This window comes from Mchenga conophoros, linkage group LG17 (assembly GCF_057382185.1).
Source record: "Mchenga conophoros isolate Kocher_MC1m ecotype Shallow Benthic linkage group LG17, M_conophoros_male_GT1.1, whole genome shotgun sequence".
In the NCBI taxonomy this organism is placed as follows: domain Eukaryota; kingdom Metazoa; phylum Chordata; class Actinopteri; order Cichliformes; family Cichlidae; genus Mchenga; species Mchenga conophoros.
Window position 1 is genome coordinate 6,288,359 of NC_140542.1, and position 27,681 is coordinate 6,316,039.

General features: G+C 40.8%; 1 protein-coding gene across 3 annotated transcripts in view; it reads right to left on the reverse strand.

Moving 5' to 3' along the window:
• Positions 1-5,525: 5,525 nt before the first annotated feature.
• The window catches only part of lepr (leptin receptor), a 40,616-nt gene continuing 18,460 nt past the window's right edge, over positions 5,526-27,681 (reverse strand). For all 3 annotated transcript variants that reach the window (XM_085251424.1, XM_085251427.1, XM_085251425.1), the window contains exons 2-21: positions 26,344-26,401; positions 25,095-25,147; positions 22,755-22,982; positions 21,408-21,525; positions 20,782-20,957; positions 19,015-19,163; positions 18,019-18,160; positions 16,225-16,385; positions 15,998-16,097; positions 15,635-15,734; positions 14,469-14,677; positions 14,200-14,354; positions 13,557-13,710; positions 13,285-13,367; positions 11,888-12,101; positions 9,633-9,827; positions 9,453-9,536; positions 9,261-9,354; positions 8,626-8,701; positions 5,526-7,521 (exon numbers count right to left, since the gene is read on the reverse strand). In XM_085251424.1, the coding sequence (XP_085107550.1) occupies positions 6,601-7,521; positions 8,626-8,701; positions 9,261-9,354; positions 9,453-9,536; positions 9,633-9,827; positions 11,888-12,101; positions 13,285-13,367; positions 13,557-13,710; positions 14,200-14,354; positions 14,469-14,677; positions 15,635-15,734; positions 15,998-16,097; positions 16,225-16,385; positions 18,019-18,160; positions 19,015-19,163; positions 20,782-20,957; positions 21,408-21,525; positions 22,755-22,982; positions 25,095-25,147; positions 26,344-26,401 (3,470 nt within the window). In that variant the 3' untranslated portion in view covers positions 5,526-6,600. The remainder of the gene's footprint in view (positions 7,522-8,625; positions 8,702-9,260; positions 9,355-9,452; positions 9,537-9,632; positions 9,828-11,887; positions 12,102-13,284; positions 13,368-13,556; positions 13,711-14,199; positions 14,355-14,468; positions 14,678-15,634; positions 15,735-15,997; positions 16,098-16,224; positions 16,386-18,018; positions 18,161-19,014; positions 19,164-20,781; positions 20,958-21,407; positions 21,526-22,754; positions 22,983-25,094; positions 25,148-26,343; positions 26,402-27,681) is intronic.

Here is a 27,681-nt window from a genome sequence, read left to right on the forward strand (position 1 = left end):
TGCAAAATAAATATTTATGTACGCAATGCATTGGCGATCCGGCACCTCTGGAAACTCTAAAGCGAAGATAAAATTCTTGAGGAATAAATAATATTGGTCTCTAGTTCATCTGTAACACCTGTCCTATTGTATCAAGGCTCTTGAAGTTGTATACAGTACCTAGGATAGATCACTGGTAAAATTCTTGCTCTGAAATATCGCAGGTGTTTGACGAGATAGCAAAGGGCAGCAAACAGCTTGGAGGGCAGCACGGCTTCTGTCCACATGCTTTCTTCCTTACTCTGCTTTCCCTTGTTTGCTCTGCTCTGCTCACCTGTTGTTACACATATTGTTACCACATTTGTTTGATATTTCCTTGTCGATCCTCACGAATGTTGATAACGCTGACTTTATACCATTGAGCTCTCTCTGGAGATTACAGCAAGGGAAAGAAAGACATTCCTAAAACTCCAAATCTTTTCAGCATGCAGTGCAGCGGTCTCTCGCAACCAAACCAACTTTTCTTTATTTATAGAGATAATATCCAATGCAAAGCACACACACAGCTCTAAACCAGCAGATTTGCCTCATTTCAGTTGTTATCTTCTTATTTTTTTGGTGAACTTGTCACATTTTGACCTTTAACCCAGATGTTAAGACCTTCAAAGCCAACTTGGGCAAACATCAGTGGATAAAGCCTGTCACGATCAGTGCACAAATGAATGCCAGGCAATCAATGAGGGATTTACAATGAGGAGCTGCTAAATCGTTCTCCCGATTCACATTAACGGGGTTGATGACAACAGCTGGAGCATGAAGAGTGATGTCAGAACATGCAGACGTATTTGCAGTTTAGAGCAATCTGTCAGTTCACTGACGGTCAGGGCGACAAGGCCATGGTGTGCAAAACCTTTTCACAAATCTAATAAAGTCATTCTGTTATATCAACCTAACACATCACAAGTAATAGTATCAGTACTTGGTCTAAACAACAGTAAACATTTCATGGATTGCCAGCTTAGTTTTTATTTTCTTAATTTTCTTTTTTCTCTCTCTTTTTGGGCACACTCACCGGCCATCTGGTATTACACAAAATGACTAATTGTAACCGCTCTGTCTGGGAAAATCCAGAGGATTTTTGTAAACGCTTGTAATTAAACAAAAGTGGGTGTTTCCTAACCACAGTTAATCACCGTGCATTGCATCTGCATTTTAGAACCTAGCTCCTCCTGGGCTAAACATACTGCTGACACCATTTGAATTTCTCTTAAACCTCTAATGTAAAAGTTTCAGCTCATTATTATGCATTGTTGCTGGTTTTCACTGTTATGTAACTGTACTGTTTATAAGGTTTGGGAAACCTGCTGCCAGTTGAGACTAAAAAAGGCTGATGAAAATTTTCATCCAGATGAACTGAATCAACTTTATTGGGTGCTAAATGGTATCTTCTCCAACTTGAAGAATTATTTTGGTGGCTTGGTGACTTTTAGTTTGCAACCAAAAACCTTAAACTGGACAAATTCTGGTCAGAAGTTTTATTTATGTTGCGAAAAATCACAACACAACAAAACAATTGACTTAAGGAGCTTGATATTGTAAGGTAAAAACCCTACAATAAGAGAGAGAAGACTCCAAACTCAGACAACCCCCTGTGAGCAAGTGCTTTGGCGAGAGTGGGGAAAAAAAACTCCAGAGGAGGAAGACAGGACAAAAGACATGCAGTGGAAGAGAGGCAGAGATTAATAATAACTAATAATTAAATGTAGACTTGTGTTTAAGCGCAAATTGAGTAAAAAGGAAGGACTCACTGTCCATCAAGGGGAAGTTCCTGATCAGGTTTAACCATAAGGAAAGTTTCAAACCAAAGCCTAAAAGTAGAGAGGGTGTCAGTCCCCATGATCCAAACAGGGAGCTGGTTTCACAGGGGATACTCTGCAAATGCAAAGAAGTCTGGTCTGCCAATGCTAAGATAAGATAAGATAAGATAGGACTTTATTAATCCCTCGGGTGGGTTCCTCTGGGAAATTCGACGTCCAAAAAAAGCACAGCAACGACCAAAGTTACAGTTACAGAATTGTTATATATATATATATATATATATACACACACACACACACACACACACACACACACACACATATATATAAATACAGAGACAAATATAAATAAAATATACAAAGGGGATAAATAGAATAAATAGGAATAAAAAATAAAAATACAAGTGAATTGCACATTTCAAGTATTGAGTCTATTGCACTGTTGACTATTTACAAAAAGTATTGCACAAGGTATTGTACAGTGAGGTGAAGAGGCACTACAGCTTAGTTGTTCCCTCCTCCTTTGTCCTCCTGTCTCCCCTCCCTCTCCCATCCAGAGAGGAGTTAAACAGTCTGATGGCGTGTGGGACAAAGAAGTTTTTAAGTCTGTTAGTTCTTGTCTTGGGGAGAAGCAACCTGTCACTGAACAGACTCTTCTGATTGTTAATGGCCGTGTGCAGAGGATGCCCAGCATTGTCCATAATGTCCATCAGTTTCTTTAGTGTCCTTTTCTCTGCCACTGTCACCAGAGTGTCCAGCTTCATGCCGACCACAGAGCTAGCCCTCCTGATCAGTTTCTCCAGCCTGGATGAGTCCCTCTTTGCTGTGCTGCTCCCCCAGCACACCACAGCATAGAAAAGTACTCCAGCAACCACTGACTGGTAAAACATCCTCAGGAGCTTCCTGCAGATGTTAAAAGACCTCAGCCTCCTGAGGAAGTACAGTCGGCTTTGGGCTTTTTTATACAGGTGCTCTGTGTTGCATGACCAGTCCAGTTTATTGTCCACCCACAGCCCGAGGTACTTGTACTTGTTGACCACCTCCACCTCCTCCCCCTCTATCTGAACTGGCAGTGGACCTTCTCTGGACCTCCCGAAGTCCACAACCAGTTCCTTAGTCTTTGAGGTGTTGAGTTGCAGGTGGTTTGTGTGACTCCATGCGACAAAGTTCCTCACCAGACTTCTGTACTCCTCTTCCTGATCATCCCAGATACACCCCATGATGGCCGTGTCATCTGCAAACTTCTGAATATGGCATAATTCAGAGTTGTAGCAGAAGTCAGAGGTGTACAGGGTGAAGAGAAGAGGGGACAGCACAGTTCCCTGTGGTGCTCCTGTGCTGCTGACCACAGTGTCAGATGTGATGTCCTTCAGCCTGACGTACTGTGGTCTGTCGGTGAGGTAGTCGGAGATCCAAGCCACCAGGCAGGGGTCCACCTCCATCCTGTTCAGTTTTTCCTGAAGCATACAGGGCCGGATGGTATTAAAGGCACTGGAAAAGTCAAGAAACAGGATCCTGACCGTGCCTTTTCCCCCATCCAGGTGTGAGTGGGCTCTGTGTAGGAGGTACAGGATGGCATCCTCCACTCCGACACCCGCCTTGTATGCAAACTGTAGTGGGTCCTGGGCATGTTGTACCTGTGGTCGGAGGAGGTTGAGGAAGAGCCGCTCTAGAGTCTTCATAAGATGTGACGTCAGTGCCACCGGTCGGAAGTCTGACATCTCGATGGCAGGATGTAATGTACAAGAAAACCTTTTCTCTACAACCGATTCTCCATTAGACTCCTACATGCTTATGTTTACATAAACTGAAGACATCTGAGATGTTTTAGAAGAAAGTTTAATTTCCAGGGAGGTAAAGAAGCATCTGCGCAGAATAAGAACAAAATAAATGTTCTACATGTTATTTAAGAATACATATATTATCATCACAGCCCCTGTAAGCATGACTGTTTTAGAGGAAAAACATATTTTGAAAAAACACTTGCGGCCATGACTCTGAACAGACTAATTTCTGCCAGGAAAGTCCAGCATCTCATGCGACCTTCAAAATGTGAGTTATTAAGCATAATCTTATTTTTCTACCAGAGTCCACTTTACTCCATTTTCCACTAATGAGCAAAATCTTGATGTCAAGAACGAGATTACATACTCCTACTTTATTTAGTGTGGTGTGAGTTCAAAGACTTAATCAGCTTGTGAAATCTTCTTTCTATACAGTCTAAATCAAGCTTTAGTTGTGATCAAAAAGCATTTCTGTTCTAAAATCCGTTTTTCATACAATTTATTACAGTAAGGGTTTCTTGGTGGGCGGTCAGTCACCTTTTTGAACGCTTATATGTGTGGTTAATGTGTCACAGCTGAGAGATCAGCAGGGCACCACAGAACGTTCACATATGCAGCACTTTCCCTTCAGGCCGTTTTGTCTCACACCCCCTTTGTAAAGCAGCTGGTTTGCACATCATGAAGCAGATACTGAGGTCCAATGCTGGGGGGCTTCTGGGGAATCTGGGTCATCTGGCTAGACATAGCATCACTCTGGTAGTTTGTATTTGACTTCAGATCGGTTTGATCACAAGTGGGATGTAGTTTTTTGAAGCCCTGCAGTAGCTTCAGATCAGCGAATAGAACAATGAGCAAACTTCTAAATAACCATATATGATAATGATACATAATCATATCCACAGTTTCTCCGCTATCTGGTGGTTCTGTTACTCTATCATATTCTGACATGGCCTCTGTGCTTTCAAAAGCATCTCCTTGCCAAAGCTAGCAGCCATTCTCACCACCATGTCCTTCTTTGGGAAATACAAAAGCTTAAAGGGCCTTTAAGGATACAACCTCCCTGACATCACTAAAGTAGGAGCCCGCTGGGCTCCTTCCACAGTGCTTCTCTGTCACCTTGTGGATGAAAGATGCAACTGCATTTACGCGATACTCCTTCTTGACAACAGATTCTTCATGAATTTGACGACTCCTGCCTCAATCTTCAGGCTGTTTTCAGGCTTTTGGTCATCAGATTAATTATGGTGCACATTAGTGCAGTTTTTTGCACTTTTTGCATTGTTTTTTTTTACAGGTTATTACATTTTATTTATTAGACGATCAGTCTGTGTTAACAGCTCCTGTGGTTTAAAGAAAGGAGAGATCGACTTGTCTGTGTTGTGCAGAGGGGAAAACAAATACATTTCAAGTGAGACTTTTTTGGTTTGTAACGTGATGACTAAATACAATTTCTTTTTAAATGAATCAGGTAATCATGTTGGACAATAAAAACCCTCTGTATGGCTTATATATTTTGAATATGAGGAAGGTATTGAATGAATTGATCAGCAAATACTGTCCTTCATTAAAAAATTTGAATAATGTGTATCAGACACCTAGTAATAACTTCAAATTGTGTATATGAGGGCATACAGCAATCAGGCTGGAGAAGTAACATGACTATGCAGACAGACCCTTTTTCAACAGCTAAAATATTGACAAAAGTTATCACATTTAATTTATGAAATTTACTGTGTGTGGTAGTTACCTATATATTTGACTGAAGTGACACACAAACCTTAGCCTGATGAAATTTTAATGTATTTACTGGTTCCAGCCACAAGGTGGCAGACTATTACTGCAGTTCAGTGTTAGCGTGTTGTGTATTGATAAGAAAAGTTTATTTTTGTATCTGTATTTCCATGCAGTGTGAACCTTATAACAGTCCCTGTGATACAAAAAAAAAAACACTTACAATAAATACTTTATTTCACCATGAAAAATAGACAACATTCTCCATTTAGAACAACAATTTCTGTCAATCATATTTTTATATTTTCATTACTTTTCAATTTAAACATCCTCAGGATTCTCCTTCTTTAATCTTTTTCATTTTCTTACAGAATAAAGAAGCTGTCCAGTTAAGTTGTCAAGCAAAACTATAGCACAAAAATAGACGCCACGTTTCTCACATACTGGAACAAACTCTTAAACACGTTAAAGCACAAAGTGCAAAAAGGCTTGATGGTTTGATGGCTGAGATAGTCCATGCAGATGTTGATACAAAAGCTACACTGCAGTACATGAAGTGTCCAAAAGCGTTGCCTGCAGTAATTCACCACCTTCAGCTGTTCTCATTTAGTCACACCAATAGCTTTGAAGCAACATCCAAGCGTTGCTTTTACTTTACACTCAAATGTGTGCCAAGAAAGCTGAAAATATGCAGATGATGAGCCTTTTTTCTCTCTCGCTTCCTTGTTTTTTTTTTCCATTCTCTGTGAAACTCTTTAATCTTTCTGTGAATGTAGCAAAAAGGAATCAGTAGTGAGAATGAAAAGAATGGTTTTCTGTAATATGGGAGTGCAAACGTAGGCACAAAGAGCACCCTTTGATTCTGAGCATGTATGGTATGACCACCTGTGCGTAATCGGTTGTACGCCTATTGTAAGACCTCTTTTTTCCTTTCTTCTCAAAGACCGGTATGCTGCTTGCGCAGCCTTGCCTGTAGCTCTACTTTTTTTTAACATCAGCCACAGATACGGCACAGTTGCAGTATGACACAGTAAAATCTGGGTTTTAATGCCCAACAAAAAAAGAAAGAAATGCCTTCTCCTGAGGCTTGTGCCCTCCTGATGTCTTTTCCAACAGCACACAATAGCAGCATTGATGAACATTAACTTGCAATCATACAAAGCTTGAGGTAATTCTTTTTTTTTTTTTTACTTTTTCTGGCCTCACACCTCATTATGCCCAAAGGAACAGATGCAAATCAGCTTTGGCAAATGCTGATGCGTCACATTATGGATTTAATGGTGCACACGTTAATCACAGCTGGGTTCAAGTTGTGTGTGTTGCACTGTGCACGTAGCAGTTCTGAACTGAGGCAGGTATGGCATGGCGAAGCCACACGTCGACGGTGACGGCAGGATCCCGGGCTCGCTCGGGTTATCTTGACTGAGCAAAGGATGCAACTCCACGGAACAGTGCCCTCTGTTCAAAGGAGTACTTTTAAGCAGCTCCACTTTGGCTTCTTCGTCTTCACTCTGCTCGTCGTCTTTCTCACTCTCCTCATCCTCTGCTGGGTAGTCCATTCCTAGATAATACAAGTCCTTCTCCCGTCTCACGCCATGCTCGTCTTCTTGATCTGATGTTTGAGAAAGCTCCTCCACAGAGTTGTTCGAGCAGGAGCGCCTCGGGTCATCCATCTCCAAACCACGACAGCTTTCCAGCTCCCAGAGGCCACCGGGAAAAGATCCCGAAATGTCAGAGTTGTTGGCAGAGAAATTTCCCTCATCGCTTGAGCTGTTATCACTACCATCCTTGTAAGGCAGATGAATGGGGGGCTGCTGGTCCTGACCGGGATTGGAGACCAGAACAGCGGTGTAAGTGACTGAAGACTGCCCAGAGTTGTCGGTGCTACCTGGATGTTGGTCCACTGAGGGATCAGCTGGCTGCAGATCATCTGCTCTTGGGCTTGAAGTAGTTAACATATCCAGAACAGCTGAAGAAGGACCCTCAACAGGGAGAGTCTCATTCTCCATGAACTGATCGACATTCAGGTCAAACCCAGGCGAATGGGAGCCAGCTAAGGCATCTGCAGGGTCTGGAAGTGGGTTTTGGATCAGGGCCGTAGTCAGAACTTTGTCCACTATAATGACCTGGGAGATGTTCTCAGAGGGCATGAGCAGCGGCCAGACCGGCAGACCTTCCTGAGGTCGGAACAGATAGTCAAAGGTGTCCACCTGGAGAAAGTTTCAGAGCTGATGAATAATGAAGCATATGGCCACGAGAAAACACTGCAGAGAATCCACTTATGATGGAAAAGACCGTTAAGAAGAGACTAAATGCATATTTTCTTGCTGTACTGATCCCTGAGGGTAGCAAACCGCTCACAAGCATTAATAACCTACAGATGGCGACAAACATGCATGACAAACATGTTGTCCACAGGTAGCTACAAAGTCATCGTGCTTCTGCCTCTTTATTTATCAAGATAGACAGGAACTACTGAAGAACTTGCATGGTAAGTGTTTTTAAATCGATTCATTTCAGTGCTCTTGCTCCTTTTCCTGGTATTTTATTGTTTTTAGTTTCTGCTTTCTCGTCTTTTTTTATTTCCTTCATTTCTTTTCTCTCTATCTTTCTGTTATTATGATTGTTTTCAAGTGTTTCCTGTCCCCGTTATCAGTGTTTTGTGTCTTTTGACTACTGCCTGTTTACTTTGATGGTTTCCTGTCTCATGTGTCTCTTTTTGTATTTACTTCCTGTCTTTGTTTTTGTCTCCTTTGCGATTTTCTGCCACATCTTCATTAGTTCTGCTTGTATCTCGTCCCTGCCTGTGTCTAATCACAAATCACCTTTGCATGTGTGTGCCTCTGCAGAGTGATTTTCTCGATTAACCTCCAACCTTTGTGCGGCACTTTTTTGAATAATTCTTTTTTTGGCTGAGATATCGCTGGTCTCTTTTTAATTGACACAAAATCTAAAGTTAAAAACAATCACTTGTAATTGTAACACTTGTAAAACACTTGTAATTTAACAAAAGGTATATGTGAGGTTCCACTCGCTCTTTAAGAAAATAAGATCATGTTAATAAGCGATCGTGTTGGCAGGTAACAGCATCTGTCAGAGTCAGACTTTCTCCGACTTACACTAAGCTACCTTAGTCATTTTCCAGCATGCAGATTGAAACACTGATCAAAATTCTCTATTTTTATTTGAAAACAGTGCAAATTAGCTTCTTTCACATGATGTTGTTCTTTAGGGCTAGTATGACCTAGATGTTAAGATTTTAGGGTTAGTAAACGGATGAGTCAACAATGACATTCACAGTGTACATTTCATACCTTTTTGAAGTCTATTCCTTTAGCCCATGAACACTTCCTTGGATTGGGAACATCCTTCCATACAAACTTTCTCATCCTGGAAATGTAGCAGATATTCATGTTAGACATTTGATGCCTAAACGCTCCTTTCCCCTTCCTCTCTCGGCTCTAATTTTTCCACCTTTTATCAGCCAACATCAAGCGTAATTACACCCTGGTGACCTGTTAAATGTCACACCACTAATTTTTCATGGTCAGTGTCTCTGTGCCCTTAATTAGACTGCACCATAGAAATTACTATCATATATCATTTCTTACAGGTGTCTGTTCGGATAAAAAAAACTAATCGTGTATATTCAGGGTTAGTTTTACAAGATCAAACGGTGAACCCTAGAATTATCATGTTCTGGCTGTGTACCTCCACAAACCAGGCAAGCTACAGTTTACAGTACATCCAGGCCTGTCCAGACAAATGTAATTTACTAATTGACGACTTTTGATTGGTGAGCGCTAAAGATTAGTGTCACAGTTCCTGAGTCACATCACTGAAAAATGTCCAGAGATGTTTTTTTGCAAAAAGTCTGAATGTTTTATCGCTTTACCCTCTTACACATTTGTGTCAGTTTGTAAATACATTTTTCTGGAATAGCTCTTACTGGTTTTGGGAGAGAACCAGGGTGACAAACAGGATGATGAAAAGAAAGGAGATGATCATCAGCATCATGTAGGCCTCAGGATCTCCTCTGGTGGCTGTAACACACATGAGAGCTTTAACTGCGAGAACAACAAGAGGCATTTTGTCATCCTTTAGTGCTGCAGATGACACAACCCGTGCGCAGTGAGCATACCTAAAGTGTAAATCGGCTCCCCTTCTCCCTCAGCAAACACAGGGTACAAGAAAAAGCCGTACTCCTCTGAGGCAAAAAAATCACCTGATGGGATAAATGTAAATTGTTACAGCTTAGTTTACCTTAACATAACCAGACTCTGAAATAACAGTGCAACTAACAAAGAAGAGAATGTACTACCTCTCAGATAGACGGGGTGATCAGTGTAGTGCAGTCTGGCCCACGTCTCTGCTCTTGGCCCAGAGTCCTGCTGCTTGTGTGGCAACCACTCGACCACCATGAACAGAGGCACCAAGCTGTTCTCCAACAGGCTCCATGACAGTGACACACATGTGCTGTTGATAAGCAACACGTGGAATGAACGCACGCAGCGACCTGCAGTGCAGAAAGAAACAACTGAATTCATCCAGGGTCAGATGACCTCGACATTCACAGTGGCTTTTCTTTGCTTTTCTTTTCTTTTCTCTCATCTGTCAACATCGAAGGCTGAATAACGCTCACTGAGCTTCAGCTACCAACTTAAGGAGCATTCAGGACAGTGATGCTAGCACGTGCACGTGTGTAATCATGACTATTTATTTAAAGTTGCTGCTGACAGGAGCACGAATGTGCACTAATCTCACTACACATTAAACGTTAAAAGAAAAAAAGACTCTTGCAAACAGCTGTGAAAAACTGAGCCAAAGCAATTTTAGTTACCCCCAGAATCTGAATCTGAATATTTGAATTTGAATATTTTACAGAGATTTTTTAATGATAGAGGAAAGTGAAACAGCATAACTGACAGAAAAGAGTCTCTTAATTTCAAAGTGGTCGATGTGTCATTTAATTGTTCCTGCAGGGAAATGTATTTACAATGCTTTCAAAAATCAGCCACCAAAAAAAGAAGAAAAACAACAAATAAAATTCATTTCACTTCCAATTACACCAAACATACAAGCAAACTAAAATTAGATGTATGTTTTTTCAGCAAAGACCAATTCAATTAAGCGCCTTTCCACCTTTTGGAAAAGTGTTTTGTGGAATAATCTCGGAGCTGAAATGTGGGAACCACTGATCTTCCTTTTTTGCTGTGTGCAAATTTAAGTCGTCCTAACCTACACGACTTGACTTTTTAATTGCTAGAGAGTTTTCGACAGTTCTTATTCAGTGTGAGATTTGTTATGCCAGCTTGATTATGCTGCTGTAACTCACTGCAACCAGAATAAAGTGAAAGCGCTTATAAATTTAAAGAATTTTCCGAGTAAAACCTGTTTAATTCAAGTTTGTGGGCAGAAGAAAACTGGCGTGGAAATACAAATGCATATCCACTTGATGCTTGTTAGTCCTTTTGCTCTGTGTGGAACTCCACCAAAGGAGATTTCTAAGTCAGGTGCTCAATGATTTACCACAAATTTGCTGTGCTCTCGTCTTCAGGTTGCTGCTAATAAAACTCTTCTCTAATAATCAAATCATGAAAACAGTCCAGCTTTATGGACAATTAATTTATTCTGACAGTTATTCTCTGAATCATGATTAAAGGAAGAGAAAAATGTTACACAAACACGCGCGCACGCACGCACGCACACACACACACACACACACACACACACACACACACACTAGACATCAGCCTTGTTTCCTATGTTCCGATTACTCTTAGCACTCACTGCACTAGAACTAATGGATGTCGGTATCATGGCTCTTATGAGCTCCCAGAGATAATTATTTTAGATGTAGTCTTAAACTAAATGGATGTTTTTGGCCTCTGCTTTAAGGCCAAATATTTCGAGCATGTGTTATGAGGCTGGGGCAGAAGCACACTGGCAAATAAACACATACAGAAACATGAGTTCATCTTGGGCTTGTCAAAATCTCAACATACAAGCCTTGGTGATTATTAAAGCGCTGGCAAAAATGATGTTTCCAGTAAGTATTTTGCCATGAATGGACACCACTGACCACCTTGTTCTTTTCTTTCCTGTAAATCTGCACCTGTGTCTGTGCACGTTTGAGTGTCCATAAATCTGTAAGAACTGATGAAAGGTTCATGGACTGTTTGCTAAGAATCTTGCCCTTGCTTTTGTGAGCCTGTACATTTTTCAGTGTTCAAGAACACTTTTGATCTCAGCTAAGGTTTATATTTTCAGAGGAACGTGAAGCCTGAGATTGTTAAAACTGCCTGTCTCTTGATGAAATCCTGGATTGATTTAAAGATATTATATCAATATATGGCTTATGTGATTTATTTTATTCTTTATCTAAAACTTGACAGCCTCCAGCATGATCACACTGAGCTTCTTTTGGAATACTAATATAATGAGGATGATGAGGGATATTATTGATTGATTGATTAAGAACAGCCTCAGGCTAGAGTGACAAGAACATCGCCTAATAGAATAAATTCACTGAGTGTGTGACTGGTCACACGTCCTGTTATATTCTCACTCACTCACCTTTGGGCTGTCTCTCCAGTGTCATGTTTATGTTGTCTGTGGAGGTCCCCAAACTATTGTAGGCTTCCACAGTCACAGTCTGGAGCTCCTGGTTCCACTCGAAGCTGTAGGAGGACGTCAGCTCGATCTTCTCCCTCAGCACAGATCCGCTTGAGGACCGACGCTGGACTATAAATCCATCCACACAATAGGAATTCCCAGAAGGTGGGAAATTCTACAAAACAAATTGAGAACATTTAAGCATTGAAAACAAGGGTCAATATGGCCAAAGCTTAGTAGTTCCTACTGAACTTTATTCATAAGAATATTCTAAATAGTGGCCTTGAATAGCTTTGCATCATACAAAAGATGGTTAACACGTGTAGTTATTTTACCAACACTATGCATATCTGGGAACTTCTGGGAGACCAGCTGCTTGACTTTGGGAGAGGAATGTCCCAGTTCCTGTCTGATAGAGCTGCTGACAGTCTATAGCAGGGGTCTCAAACTTAAATGAGCTGTGGGCCTCTGCTGGCACTGTCATCTCATGTGAGGACCACTTAAGCAGTACAAAAAACCCCAACAAGAAAACGCCCACAAATATTTCTGAAAATGTAGTGGTTTGTTTGTTGTTGCTTTTTCATTTCAAATATTGCATAACACGACAAAACTGCAAAGGCGAAGGCAGATTTGAACTGAAGCCTTTTATTAAATAACCAAATAAACACATTGGTCCTCTCTTTGTATCCGGACACGTTCGTATTTAACAAAATAAAAATGCAGACGTAAGTGTTCACATTCGTTTTTGACTATCTCACTGAACTAACAGAGCCAAACTCAGCACGTTTGTACTCTCTGCTCGTATTGCCTTCATATGAAATCATTTTTGGCTTTTTAAAGAACTTATTTTAACATTGACCTCAACAGCAAACAAATCCTCCCTAACAGAAAAAGTAACTTCAAGGGCCAGATTGTATTATATTTCTTCATGTCAATATATATTAAATTTGACTTTTGTCTGACCGCAGAACAGTTTCCACTTTGCCTCAATGCAGACAGCAACATTTCTGGGTCATGTTCATATGGCTTCTTCCTCATTATTGGATACTGATACCCAAAGACCACAGCTATCCAATAAGTGATTATCACCCTAGTCAATCAGGCACAGAGATTTCTCCCGATACTAATAAATAACCTAATAGGGAATAGTGTGGTTTATTGAAGTGTTTTCTTATAGCATTTGATCAAATAGTAAGCTTCACCCCACAGAGGAATAAAAATAAATAAAAATCAGGTTTAGCCACAGAGAAAATACTCGTTTAGCATCTTTTTGTGTTTTTAGAGGGACCTGCAGACAAGAAGAATATCACTGCACCTAACTCTTAATAAAAAAAAGCTGAATACTGTAATGTATGTACCTCAAACAGCAGCGTGATGTTAGACTGGTTTCCGTGTGGATCATCTTGACGTATTCTCCAGAAATCAGGGCCACGTTCAGGAGCTGAGGAGATCAATTAGCAAACATTACATCCACTCGCAGCCTTTACTTTTGTATTTCTCTGCTAGGAGATGGCATTTGTGTGCGCCATGTCCATTAGAGTAGAAATCACATGGTCAGATGCGACTGGAAACGAACATTCATATCAGAAGTCAAGGCTGCCACCGCTGCTGTTTCGATAACATGTTTTACCTCTGCTGTTTTGCGGAGTGGAGTAGACAGACTCGCTCCAGTCGCTCCAGTAGCCGGTGCCGTTGGTGTGCTTGCAGCGCACTTGAACCACGTATACGCGGCACATATCTGGCACGGCGACCTCTGCCCACAGAACCCGCACAGGATCCTGAAGCTGCGGACATTTTTGGAGCTCATTAAAGAAACAACACGCATTCCTAATGGAAAATGTTCGCTCTGCGCAGTACAGAGCGAACATTTGTCTAGCCTCCTTATTTTATGAAAAGACAGAAAATGATTTCTTTATATTTTTGGTATTTCGAGCAAATTTTGAGATGAGAACACAAATGAGAGCGTTTGTCCAAATCCAGGAGAATTTTTCAGTCAGAGGACTGCAGTTTGATCTCATAAGAGACACACAAGCTGAGGTTATATCAGAGCATCCTGTATCATTTAAAGAAATATTTCATTTGGCATATTTTATTCTGGGTGTTTCACAGGAAGCTAACAGCAGTAGAGTTCTGACAATCATCCAGTATCATATCATTGTAGAAATATCATTCATTCCAAACTTTAGAGGCTTTTTTGAATCATTGATTTGTGAACCCACCACACCAAGCATTCAGTCACAGCGTGTGGTTGCTAAACTGTGCGATAAGCTCACCTTCCACTTTGGCTGGGGGCTCACGGTGGATGGCGAGTAGTACTGAAACTGACACTGGAGACCATCGACTGGCAAAGGCGGAGCCTGCCAGGTCACCTCCAGGACCCCACTGCTGTGGCTCACTGCCTTCACATTAGCGGGTGCGTGAGGCTTCACTGCAGGAAAGACAGAAGTTCGGTTTCTTTGTGGTAAACCTGGAGTAACGGTGCTGCTGAAGAACATCTAATAAGCCTGGAGCTCTTTAATTAAAATGAATCCTTCTTTCTCACCGTGATCTACAGGTGACAGGTAGACCGGTTTGGACCTGATGGGACCCAGTTGCGATGGCAACTCCAGCCAGAGTTTATAGCAGTTCATCCTCAGAGGGTGGATGGTGCAGGTTTTCTGCCTGCCCTCCATGCAGGCAGGACTCATCTCCCCCAGATTCTCACCCGCTCTCTCCCTCTCCTCCATCTCGTCACATGGCAGGTCGGCCCACCTGACATTAAAAACAAAAAGACACAGATGAAGTCGTGTTCTTTTTTTGTCTCCACATGAGCTGTTCTTGCACATCATAACGACTGTCTCTCCAGGACCAGTAATGCACCAATGTGATGTCATAGATTTGTTACTTCAAGGAAAAAAAAAGATTAAAATATTAAACACAACTTTACCAAGACTAAAGAACTGCTGACAACTAGAATAGTTGAAGTCTGAGCAAAACAATCTGATCTGAAACATGAAATAAGATGTTCTCGTCATCTTTAATACAACTTACATCTGCAGTACATCAGTCAGTTAGAACGAGCTTGCATAATCGTGTCAGGCCACACTGGTTTTAAAGAGAGGAGACTTACTATTGTAGTCTATTGTATTGTATAATACTAACGACTCACACTTACATTCCACTGTTGAAATAAACTTCCTGATATTGCTTCTCTAGTGCTAAACACACAGGTCGAGGGTGTGTTCAGTGAACCTGGTGTCCTGGTACACTGTGTGTGTGTGCGTGTGCGTGTGTGTGTGTGTGTGTGTGTGTGTGTGCGTGTGTGTGTGTGTGTGTGTGTGTTTGTGTGTGTGCGTGTGTGTGTGCGTGTGTGTGTGTGTGTGCGTGTGTGTGTGTGTGTGTGTTTGTGTGTGTGTGTGTGTGTGTGTGTGCGTGTGTGCGTGTGTGTGTGTGTGTGTGTGTGTGTGTGTGCGTGTGTGTGTGTGTGCGTGTGTGTGTGCGTGTGTGTGTGTGTGTGTGTGTGCGTGCGTGTGTGTGTGCGTGTGTGTGTGTGTGTGTGCGTGTGTGTGTGTGTGTGTGTGCGTGTGTGTGTGTGTGTGTGTGCGTGTGTGTGTGTGTGTATAGTAACTTCCAGCTTTTCATCACACAAAAGTTTTATGAGCAATGCAGCATCTTTTAAGAAACATAAACACTCCGGAAATATCAACTGGATTGGAAAAGGTGCTTTACTTGGATTGAAATCTGAGCTTATCCGGCTGTTTGTGAGTCCAACTGCAGTCCATGGCGTCAATGTCCCCGTTGGTTACACACTTTATATCAATGTCAGCTCCTGAAACACACAAAGAAAAACAAATTTAATTTGGGTGACAGTCACAAACACATCACCTGAGCTAGCCCCTGCACACTGAGGTTATTCTGGTTCACGCTGTTGTGCTTTCACAAGTCGCCGCTCTGCTTTGTCAAATGAACACTGAAGGGACATGGATTTCAAGCAACTTTAAAACATAAGAAACTGACTTTCGCTATAAAATAGGGAAGAGAAATACATTGGATAACACTTAGACTTGTTTTTACTGGTCCAACAAAGCTCACCTTCCACATAGATCTGGCTGTAAGGGATGCTCCACTCTTCGGTACACCTCAGGAGGTCATACATTTGATTCTCTGAAGGATGCAATGTGATCTTGCTCACCTGGTTTGGGTCAACAAAAATATTTACTGTGCTGGAGGCTGTATTTCTTTTAAAAATAGGCCCACAGAAATGTTCCGAGCATCACAAAAACCTCTGCAGGGAGAGGGGTTTTTTTTGTACTTCTTACCCACTGGTTGACTGGGTGGTACAGGGTGGGTGGAGGCAGCGGTTGGAAGTTGAGCTTCCACACGGCCATGGTGGCATTCATTCTGTGGTCGTTGAATACACAGTATACTGTTACGTTCTCCCTGGGTCTAGCCACCACTTTCTTGGGGATGTAGCTCACCGCTGCACGCAGGAAAGAAAAAAAAACACGTCATTTTATGTTATGTTTACTGCCTCAAAGAAGAAATCTCATTTTTAACTTTTTATACTTTGAAAAGCCTTTTACAAAAGACACAAAGCCAAATGGATGTCACTCAGATGACAAAAACAAAGACCCTCAAACAAATCAAACACATGACTCATTCTCATTCACCCACAGTTGTCACGTAGACCTTTACAAAAGAAAAAAACAAACCTTTCTATGGAATTATGAAAACTTTGTCAAAGTTTGCCATTAAAAGAACGAGAGGGGAGCTATCCGACTCCTGTCACACAGCCACCTGAAACTTCTGTGAGGAGCACTGACTCACTCAAAATGTAACTTTTGTGAATGCTTCAGCAGGACGTCTGCGGCGTGTTCTTCTGTTCTGGCATCGTTTTAGCCAGAAGTTTCTGAGTCACCCTTCAAGCCAAGACACCTCACATCATCGAAATTACTGCTGCTTTACAAGGACGACTGTGTGGCTCGTTTTAGCGGGATTACTCAGAGCTGCTGAGTCTCACAAACTTTTAACCCCATGACACACACTACTGTACCACTGACACACAGTACATGGGCAGTCTTTGGGTAACAGTATCTATTATCTAGGAAAAACATCACAAATATGTCTGCTGTGACAATACAACAAGACACCGTCACTTGTGCTGTGTAAAGCTTTTGGAATCAATTAGCCCAAGTTTAGTATGAGTCACTGATCAGCTGACATGAAGGCTTCTGATTTTAGTTCATGCAAACAATTGTTATGTCTCAGTTCTTGCTCTTGTTTTTCAACTTTCAGTTTCATAATTCATATTACTGTAGAGTCTTTACCTACAACATACAGCACCTTGATGCAACTGTTGTTGTGATTTGAGTTGAATAACTTAAAAAATGTTTTGCATGCACTAATGATACAGACAGTGCTTGACAGATTTATTAGACCAACACTCAGTGTTTTTACCAAAGCAATCCCATGTTAACACTTGTATTTACCTAAATCAATATTTTTTATGTTGAAATATAATTATTGTTGCTGTCCAAAAACTGTAAAGTGCACTATTAACTTTATTTGATTAGGATATCTGATAGGTTCAGTTTGTTATTTTGCCTAATAAATTAAAACTTAATTTTTAGTTTTTCTTGTTTTTGTTACAGGTGATCAAATAAAAAGACTATACAGTAAATAATCCCTTTTATGAGCTCTTAATGCTGATCATTAACCTGGAGAATGATCTCTGATGAAATACTCATATGAGTTTTTCAGTGACTCAGTCTAATGAGCTTGGATTGGACATAACTGCGCTCAGTGCTTGACCCTATCTGAATGAGCCTCTCAGAGAAATGTGAGTTGACCCACAGCCACCAGGACAGGTTTAAAATGTTAGGCTCACTGCAAAAAAAAGATAATTTTATACTTATATTATCCTTTACTCCCTGATGAATCTTACACTTACTAACTTCTTACACTTCCTTCTTATATGTTCTTATATGAAATGGAGTACCGGATCAACTGATGAATACAGTGACTATATGTGATTTTCAAACAATTCTAGAGAGATAAGAAGCTGGTCCCATGAATCATCTCCTAAGGTTCTGCTGTGAGGAAGCAGCTCTTACTATCCAGGCGGATGTGGTGAGGTTCACTCCATTCACTCCACAGTGGAGGCTCTTCCGGGCCGGAGCAGCGGACCTGAACGGTGTAGTTTAGTTTGGGCTTCAGATCCAAAGACACTCTGGGCTCTCCAGGCGCAGACACCACCTGGAGACAGATAAGGAATACTGAAGAACATGCACACATGTACCCACAGACTGCTGGGTGTTGTCCACTTGGAGTGATGACTAAGTCAAATCCATCGTCACAGCATGGCTGCTGCTTTTGTTTAGAGTCCTCTTAACTGGAACTGCAACTGGAACTGGACTGTTTCTACATGCAGCAGCTGATTATTATCGTTATGAAGCATGATGCATTTGATGAAGAATCTATTTTAATTGTGAAATGAAGCAGGAAAAAAAACATGCCTAAGAGTACACTGATGTTACTCAAGCAGATTGTGAAATCTTAGCTTGGCAGAGTGCCCAAAGCAGAGAGGGAAAGTCATTGGACAGTCTCGGTCGTTGTGTCCTTGGGCAAGGCACTTCACCCGTTGCCTACTGGTGGTGGTCAGAGGGCCTGGTGGCGCCAGTGTCCGGCAGCCTCGCCTCTGTCAGTGCGCCCCAGGGCGGCTGTGGCTACAATGTAGCTGCCATCACCAGTGTGTGAATGTGTGTGTGAATGGGTGGATGACAGGTTGTGTAAAGTGCTTTGGGGTCCTTAGGGACTAGTAAAGTGCTATACAAATACAGGCCATTTTATTTTTACCATTTATATGTGATTTATAACAATCACTATGAATCAAGAATTTTTTTTTAAAGCCGATATGATCCAAGCAAAAACACTCAGTAGATTAACCTGGGGGACTTGTGGTGAACAACCAGGCTTCAAATATTAGCTGACATTTTACATGCAAAGGTATGAAGAAAAAAAAACAGGAAATCCTGTTAATTGACGGCAAATTCTTAGTAGAACTCTCCACCTCTTATATAATCTTCTAAGTATAAATAGTTAGTATTTACCTGCCAGGCCGGGTGAGTGGTGCCAGAGGAGTATCGGACTTCATATCTCAGTGGACCAGCGTCAAAGTCGGCCGGGTCATCCCAGAGCACGATCAGCTCTGCCTCGATGGTCTGAGTGTGTGACAGGTTGCCTGGAGGACTAGGTTTCTCTGGAGAAAAAGATTACAGCAACGTAAGCTTCACAACACCATCAATATACAGCACATCTGACAAATTCATAAAACTACTCTGCAGTGCTGTCAGAGTGCATCATCACAGGTTACAACCAGACAACCCGATTTAGCTCATGTCCCATAAAAAGAAAACAAGGCCAAAAGCCTCCTTCTGGTACTGTTTGTTATTTACTGTCACTCTGACAGTATGCCACTAGAGCCATGCAAATCTAATGATAGCTCCAATTCTGAATTATTAAAATGAAATAAATGAAGCTGAATGCAATTTAATTTCTCAACCAGGCATAAAAGGCAAGTTCACTTTACACTTTAGTCTAACAGTAAAATGTCATCAAAGCATGCTACTAATAATCTATAAATCACATAACGTACACTACTGTACAAAAAGCTGCTTGTTTCAGGCAGGTTTCTCAGCAGCGTGGACCCAGACAAACATCAGACAGGTGGAGCAGGCCTGATAACAAAGCCCCATTTCACATGTTCAACTATGACACAAACAACCTGAGATAATTAAGTCTCATAAAACCACAAAAATGCCCACGGGGCGAGAAGAGATCAATAAACATTATGAGTAACAGCCAAATCGTTCTGCTCCCACACTACTCCGCCATTAGGAACATGAAGTGCTTCTACTCCTCATCACAAAGCCTAATTTGCACATGTACATAAATCGAGATCAGGAAACAGTTACGCCCTCCCTAATATGACAACAACTGCAGCACCATTGCTTAATGACAGTTCACACAGTGCAGGTAACAGGAAATAGCCTCGAGTGCCAGTTCCTGGTGCTTCTTATAACTCAGTTGAGTCTGAATAAACTGAATCCACAAAGTGTTTTCTTTTTCCAAGAATACAGAGAAAACACAAAAAGGCAACAGCCACTTTAGCCATTTACATGATGCAAACAATATATAACACATTGTAAATACATATACGCCAAATGGAGAGCCTCAAACCTAGAGTTTTGGCTGAGAAAATGTAAAATCGACACCTCATTAAGGGGGCTCTATTTTTACAAGACATGAATAATACAAGTTTGGTTTCAAGATCACTGAAGTTCAATTAAATGAACCAAAAGGATAAAACTGCAGCGGTGCAGTGAAAAGACAGCAAAAGCCTGACTGTTACTACTCAGTTTCTTTTCTGCTCCGTGCCGTTTCATCTAAGCGGTCTGGTTGAACAAACTCAGCATGCAAAGTGCTTGTCTGTTACTGCGGAGATCTCACAGCTCGGCTGCACACACACGCTTTTAGCTGTATTCCGGTCACGGTGCAGCTATAGAAAGGTCTTTCTCCTTATCTGTCCATCATGTTAAGGTTGGACGTCAGAATGGAGAATTAACCAATGAGAGGTTCGGCATTACATAGACTAAATGTATTCTTAGGACCTTTCATGTGTGGAAAAAAAGAAGACTGTTTGGGAACTTGCTTCTTTGATTGGTAACCGTAATACACTTAAAACAGTGTGGTCACACATATAAAACACCAGAAAAATGACCAAATACCTGGATGTCACTGTCTTACAAGGTAAACTTATTAGCTGAAATTATTACTTTAATTAGTGTGACTCCCGCTATGAATCATGGCTTTCTCACCAGGTCGGGCAGGAACTCTGAGCAGAACTGGTGGAGCCACGGCATCAGAGATGCTGACAGTTACCATGGCGACAAAGCTTGTTGTTGGGTCAAGAGTGAGTGAGCACATGAAGGAATCCTGCGCCTCACAAACAACGGGATTTTCAGATGCGGGATAGTCACCATCTTGCTGAAATCTGTAAACAGATGGTAAAACAGTTCAGTCAGAAAGTTCTGGCATTTCTTGGTATGTTAGATTATCATGTTTCAGCGTGGTGCATTTGAGTGACATTTCACTATTCAATTCACTGTTGTGTTATATCTTTTGTTACATTTTCTTATATCTTTGTTGACTTGGAGAAAAAGTACTTTAAGTGCTCAAAAAAATGTCAAAACAGCTAATAAATCAGACTTGAGGGGGAAACCATTGAGTAAAATTCTCAAGTGCCTGTTAGGTCAGTGCTAACCTAATCGCATTAGCCTACCACAGTACAAGCCTGGAGCCAGTGAGATAAACGCTTAACCCCCCAGTGAGCAGTTGAGACATCGCCAATCAGACTAAAACACACAAAGGCACACACAATCACTCATTCACACACACTCAACAGGCAAAACGCAGCCATTAACGAGAGCCGCTTCACACTCACAACTGCCGCCGTAAGCTGACTGCCATAAGACTGTCGGACGGCTGACCACGAGACCGAAGATCGCAGATTAAATTTTGCCAGTTTCCATCAATTCTGCAGAGGATGTCCAAACAGGTGCCTGAAACGAAATTACATTTGCATGTTAGGAGACTGTTGGCAGACCTCCAAATGAAGGCTTCTAAGAAAACAGCCTGGTTTAATATTCTTAGAAGAAGCCTGAGACTGAGTGGCAGTCTGGGGAGAGGCCTCCTCCAGCCTGGTAAAAAGGAACAAACCCTCTCTAGCACTGAAATCCTTAGCTGCATGAACAACCTTGGGCTCTTTGCTCAAGTAAAAGTTCTGAAATACAGTTAGCTTTCATGCCACAATCAGAAATAGAACAGACCATCAAATCTATTTACTGCACGTACAGGCTTTACATATATAGGCAAATGATCGGTTTTATCAGTTTCCCATCACTGTGGGAAACGTCTGGCTGCTGAAAGCAGTGGAAAAACATGAATGAAAGAGGCATAAGTGCGTGCTGTTTGTGTCTGTAAATAAAATGCACCCAATTCTTAATTTTCAACACCTACTTTGCACTTTATGCTACATTAATCCGTTAAAACAGCACGCTCTTCTTATCATACACAGTTGTTTTTCTGTTTTTTTACCAGTGTAAATAAGGGTTCGTTTTGGGAGTGTATATCCTGCCCAAGGACACTTTGACAGGTGCCAGGGATCAAACCACCTACCTGATCTCGTCTAGCTCCAGTGTTTTACAGAAGGTGAATCACTCCTGATTGTTAGGCATCATAAAGAATCTCGAGATTTAAAATTCGCTGGAAGCCCTTACACAACACAGCACCTAATAGATCAGTGCAAATAAACAAATTCTCTGCACCATTCCCCGTGTACTTTCAGATCCATACAACACAGAGAGGGGATTTTATAATTATGAATCCTATGTGCTGAGTATTTTTTCTCCTTGCAAAAAAAAAAGAATAAAAACACACGAAATCCTAGTGAGATAAACCTTATGAACACTGACTCATCAGCCACACTGACAGGAAAGTGGGAGCAACATAAGTACACAATAGTTTTTCATCAGATGTTAATTTCTGCATCAACGCAAAATAAAAAAATACACTTTTTAGAGGTTTTGCAAAAACCTGACGACCATAATTTAGATTTCAGTATGTCAACGTACAGAAATGAAATGATCTCATTCACGTTTTGAGTAGACCCGTTTGGACCTGGACGTGATTCAGTGATCACACAGATGAGTATCTACACACAACAATGACAGACACTTTGTATTAAGGCCTAATGTATGTGTTATGAAACATGTTGGCGCTAAACTCTTACCGCCAGAGGATCGGGGATGATGTGAATCAATTCTCGAGCTCTTAAAAGTGCAGCCGGGACTGTGTGGGAGATTTGATTGGGAGAGGTTTGCTTCTGGTGAATTTGCGCTGCCTCCCTCCACACCAAGGTGGGCTGAAGGTGACTCACAGCACAGCTCATCTTGCCACGGGAGGTCCCCGGCACCTGAACGCAGAGAGGCTCCATCCTCGGGCTTCAAACTCTGAGCACCTGCTCACAGGGAGGCAATAAAATTAAGTGGGGATGACACACGAGTAGATTTTTAACAAGACCTTTACTGTGTATTACAATTTTTACTTTTTTTTTAATTTAAAGGCAAAATATGTTTTATTTTATATCTCATTAAAGTGACAGCCTACTTAAGGTCAAAGCTATCTGGAACATTTGCTTCTTTTGACTGTTTCTGTTCCCTAAAATGTTGTGCAATAGCAACGGCTCTTTCATGGAAGTTGGATGCTGAACATCTGCCGAATGTGATGACAGTCTGTGTTTGTGTCTCAGTGACAAAGGCGAAAGGAGAGAGAAGCAAGAAGCCTTTCTTAGAAAGAAAGAGTAAGCGTAATGCAATAAATAGGGATTTACTCAAAACTGACATAAGCAGAAATTACGAGCAATAATTGAAAAGATAAAAATAATAGCGCCTCAGATAAGACTCAAGTAAGTCTGCTAAAGACAATTCTGTTTACTGATAAATATGACCGACAGATTTTATTCTTTTGATTTGTGTGCTACTTGTACTCGTGTTTATGAAAAGCACTGTATACATAAATAATTCTTCCACACTTCTTGCTTGGCCATTCTTCACACGTATTAATTTGATCAGATTACATAAAGATAAAACTGGACCTCTGTGTAAGAGGCTACATAACCAACTCTGCCATTCATGTGAGCATCCCAGACATTATGTCTATAGAAAATTAATTACATCTTGATTTAAAGAGGACATGAAACGCTACATATATAAAGGCTAATTTACACCATTGAGCCCTGCTCTCAAAAACTGACAAACATTAGCTAACAGGTGGACTTTCCCGTCTGAGTGTAGCTAGCCAAACAACAGATCAGTGTTGCCAACTCCTAAGTAAGGAAAATCGCTATTGGGTGTCCTAAAAGTTGCTAGAAGTCGCTAAATGATGTCATCGCCTAATTTGCATAATTGGTCATGCTAATATAATTGTAACCTAAGTTGTTGAAGAGAGAAATAACAACGTGGAACGAGACATAAAGTGAGTAAAGCATGTGTTAAATGCATTTAGAATTTATTTAGAACTACAAATTAAATTTATTTTAGCAATTATTGTTTTTTAATGTCACAATTCCAACCGTGCTCCTTTATCCGGGCTTGGACCTGTGCAAAAGTGACCCGGAATAGGCACTCTGGTGGAGTTACTTTGTGTGTGTGTGTGTGTGTGTGTGTGTGTGTGTGTGTGTGTGTGTGTGTGTGTGTGTTTATAAGTAATTTTAAACCTTGTGATCCACAAAACAGCATAACAGTAAAAGAAGAATTGACTGCGTTACAGTTAGTGCGGGAGCGGCGGCTTTGCTCGTGCGCGTTTCATTTGCTGTTTGGACGCATAGGTGTCTTAAGAGCAACCTGCACTTTCACGTCAAAAAGTCGTCATAAATAAGTCTCCAATAACACCAGAAAAAGTCGCCAGATTTGTCGCTAGTCGGTTTTTAGAAGAAAAGTCGCTAAGGGGGTCTGAAAACTCGCTAAATATAGCGACAAAGTCAGTAGTTACCTAACATAAGCTAATGTAAGTCTATTAGCTGCAACCAACCAACCAACCACATTGCCTCACGTTCGTAATGAGAGAAGATGGCATTAAACAAGCTAAAACTTTAATTTTAAGCACTTATTTTTCTAAATCCAGCTTCACAGACAGTGTTGCATCTATATCAGTTTTTGAGAGCAGGGCTCAATGGTGTAAATACGCCGTTATATGTGTAGCGTCTTTAAAAGACCAAAATCTTTCTGCCAAAATCTCAAAAAATCAATTTTTACAGCCTCTTACTGATGTGGATGTGCATCTTAAGTAGAAACACATCCACGGATGGTGTACAAATTTAGTGTGCGAGATTGATAAAAGACACGTGGTGACGTGTGTGTCTTTGAAGTGTTTGGAGCATATACTTTCTCTAAAATAAACACTTTCTTAAATTAATCTTTCAGTAAACTAAAAAAAGTAAACTTTTTTTGTTCTACGCACACCACACGTGAGAAGCACTGTTTATTTAAAGGAGAAAAACTATTTAAAGGCTAGAAGAGGTTAAGCTTACAAGCTGGGAGGTCAAAGATGATGTGCTGGAGGTGGAACTCACCGTAGGAGACCAGGAACACAGACACAAGGCCTGTCAGCATTACAGACTGAACCCTGTAGGGAAACAAAGCAGGAATAAGAAATAGGAAGATGGAGCGATGGAGAGAAAAAAGAAAATGCTGAAGGATAGATTTTCATTTAGCATGAAAACAAAGTAAGGTTGTGCAAAACTCAGTGTTTTATGAGTCACTGATTGATTACTATCACTCAATCTAAAAAGGTTTTTCAAGAACAGATATGGGAAAGCAGTGGGAGTAGAAGGAATGCATTCCAGTTTTCTGCAGGAAGGGCACTGGAAGAACTGGACCGACTTCTCTGCAGACGTAATCATCTGACATAAAAACCTGGGCTGTTACAACACAAGACAATGACAGTTCACAACCGCTTAATACCATTTAAGTGCCAAGAGGTTGGTGCCTGAGGACAGGTTGAAGGTAGCTCACATTTACTTTAACTTGCTCCAAGTTGCAACATATGTAACCATGAGCTGCTCCAACAAGACACTTTCTCATGGAGTCTCTGAAAAACTCATACAGTTTCTAAAGTGTTCATCTCACAAAGCTTTCAGAAGGCAAATAAACACATAATTTAAAAAAATAAGCCAATGTTTATGTCTGTCTGTGAGGTACGAAATTTTTACTGTGCAAAAAGGGATCTCTGACTCATTTGGACCAGTGAAACGCAGGACCAGTGAAACTCAAATTTCTGTCAGAGAAAAGAAGTTTAACAGCACATTTAATCCTCCAAAGATCTTAGAAGGTTTTTTTAATGCAATTATAAGAGAATTTCTCTGTTTTTCTACATACTGTAGTTAATCTATAAGTATTGTTCTTTGGACTTAAATTGTAAGAAATAAACGTGTAAAATTACAGAAATGTTCTGGTAGCTTTTTTCTCCACTTTGGACCCACTGAATAAAGCTGAAATCTTCCACAGTAGAAGTTTTATGTCATTTAATTGTTTTCTATTACTTAATTACTTTGGTGTAGTATGAATGTTCATGGGAGTCATTTTTTTATTAGTAGGAAAAGCAATAAAAATTATAAGACTGTCCAAAATTCTTTCTCTTCTTCACATTTTTCAAAGCTGTCCAGTGGCCAAATTCTTGCCCCCGGGTCTTATGTTTGAGATCGTCAGACTACAAGTTTGTGGATACAAAATCCAAAACTAGTGTTGCTACTTCTGCATATGCAGCGAGCTCTTTTCAACACCCCACGAACAGAAGATTAGAGAACAGACAGTAATACTTACATTGTAGCGGTCATCACGAGAGCATAGACCACATAGGCTTTGGCTGTGGTGAATCTCACTGAGGACAGAAAAAAGAGACACAGCTGTTTAAGGTGCTTGGATCTCCAAAGGGACTGTGAGTCAGGACTTTGTCGTGACCTGAATAAATAGTGACAATTAAAAGTCTTTGCAAAAGGCAGAGCCAAGGAGATTCTAAATGCAATTTTTCTATTAAAAAAAAAAAAAGGTCTCTCGCTGATATGAGCACCTCCCTCTCTCCCGCCTCACACTCAACTGCTTTTCATTCATGAAACACACCAGGCAGGAGGAATGAATATTACAGGGAGATCTTTTCTGTATTTTGCCCATGTAACTGTTCACTAGACGTCGTGAATATAGATGTTAGATAAAAATAGGCAATTTGCTTTCTTTTCTCTCTAACAGAAATATAATCAAATTCAGATGTTTTCTGTTTATTTTTTTTCCATCGACCATCATCGTGAAGCTTTCCACTTCTGCTTGTTTCTGTGCCAAACAAGAGCAGCGAGGCAGTAAATGAATACAATCTTTTAATTCAGTGATACACCAACCCCAGACACACAGCGTCCTGGTGAAAAACAACACCACAGATGCACAGCAGGCACTGTGCGTTTGGTCTGAGTGTAATACTTACAGCACTTCTGTACAATACATCCAGCACTTCTGGATGGATGCAAACTGCATTTCGTTGCCTTGTACTTGTGACATGTGCAATGACAATAAAGTTGAATTCTATTCTATTCTAATACACCAATCATTAGCAAGCCAATCTGTGGCCAAATTTGTAAGGATCCACTGAAAATAAGAGCAAACTGGCCGACAGGTTTGTTATCTGGTGGAAACAGACCATAAAGGATTCAATGAATTCATGTAAAGCAGAAACATCAGTAGAGGAAGCATCTCATCTATTTAAAGGCACGTATACACCTGCCATCACCTTCATGTGATTCTTGGAACAGCTTTGGGGAAAGTCTGTTATGCAAAGCATTGTTATCACTTCAGTATAATTACTGAAAGAATCATCACAAAGGTTTCAGTTTCACGTTAACCTAACAGGAATCCTTTATGACGATATTACTGTATTTAACTAAAATTTCCCCCAAAAAACTCCAAAATTTTTAATGTTAATCCAATCCAACAACTTATGCTGTGCATTTCCTTTTTTTTTTTTTTTAGCAATTTTTTATTTTCTTAACTTACAGGGAAAAAGGTAACTCAGTTCACAAAAGCTATGGTGGGAGTAAGACTGCATATAGTGTATCTCAGTTATTATAAAAACAGTGCTCATGGCAGGGTCATGAAACACTTGAAGGCTTAAAT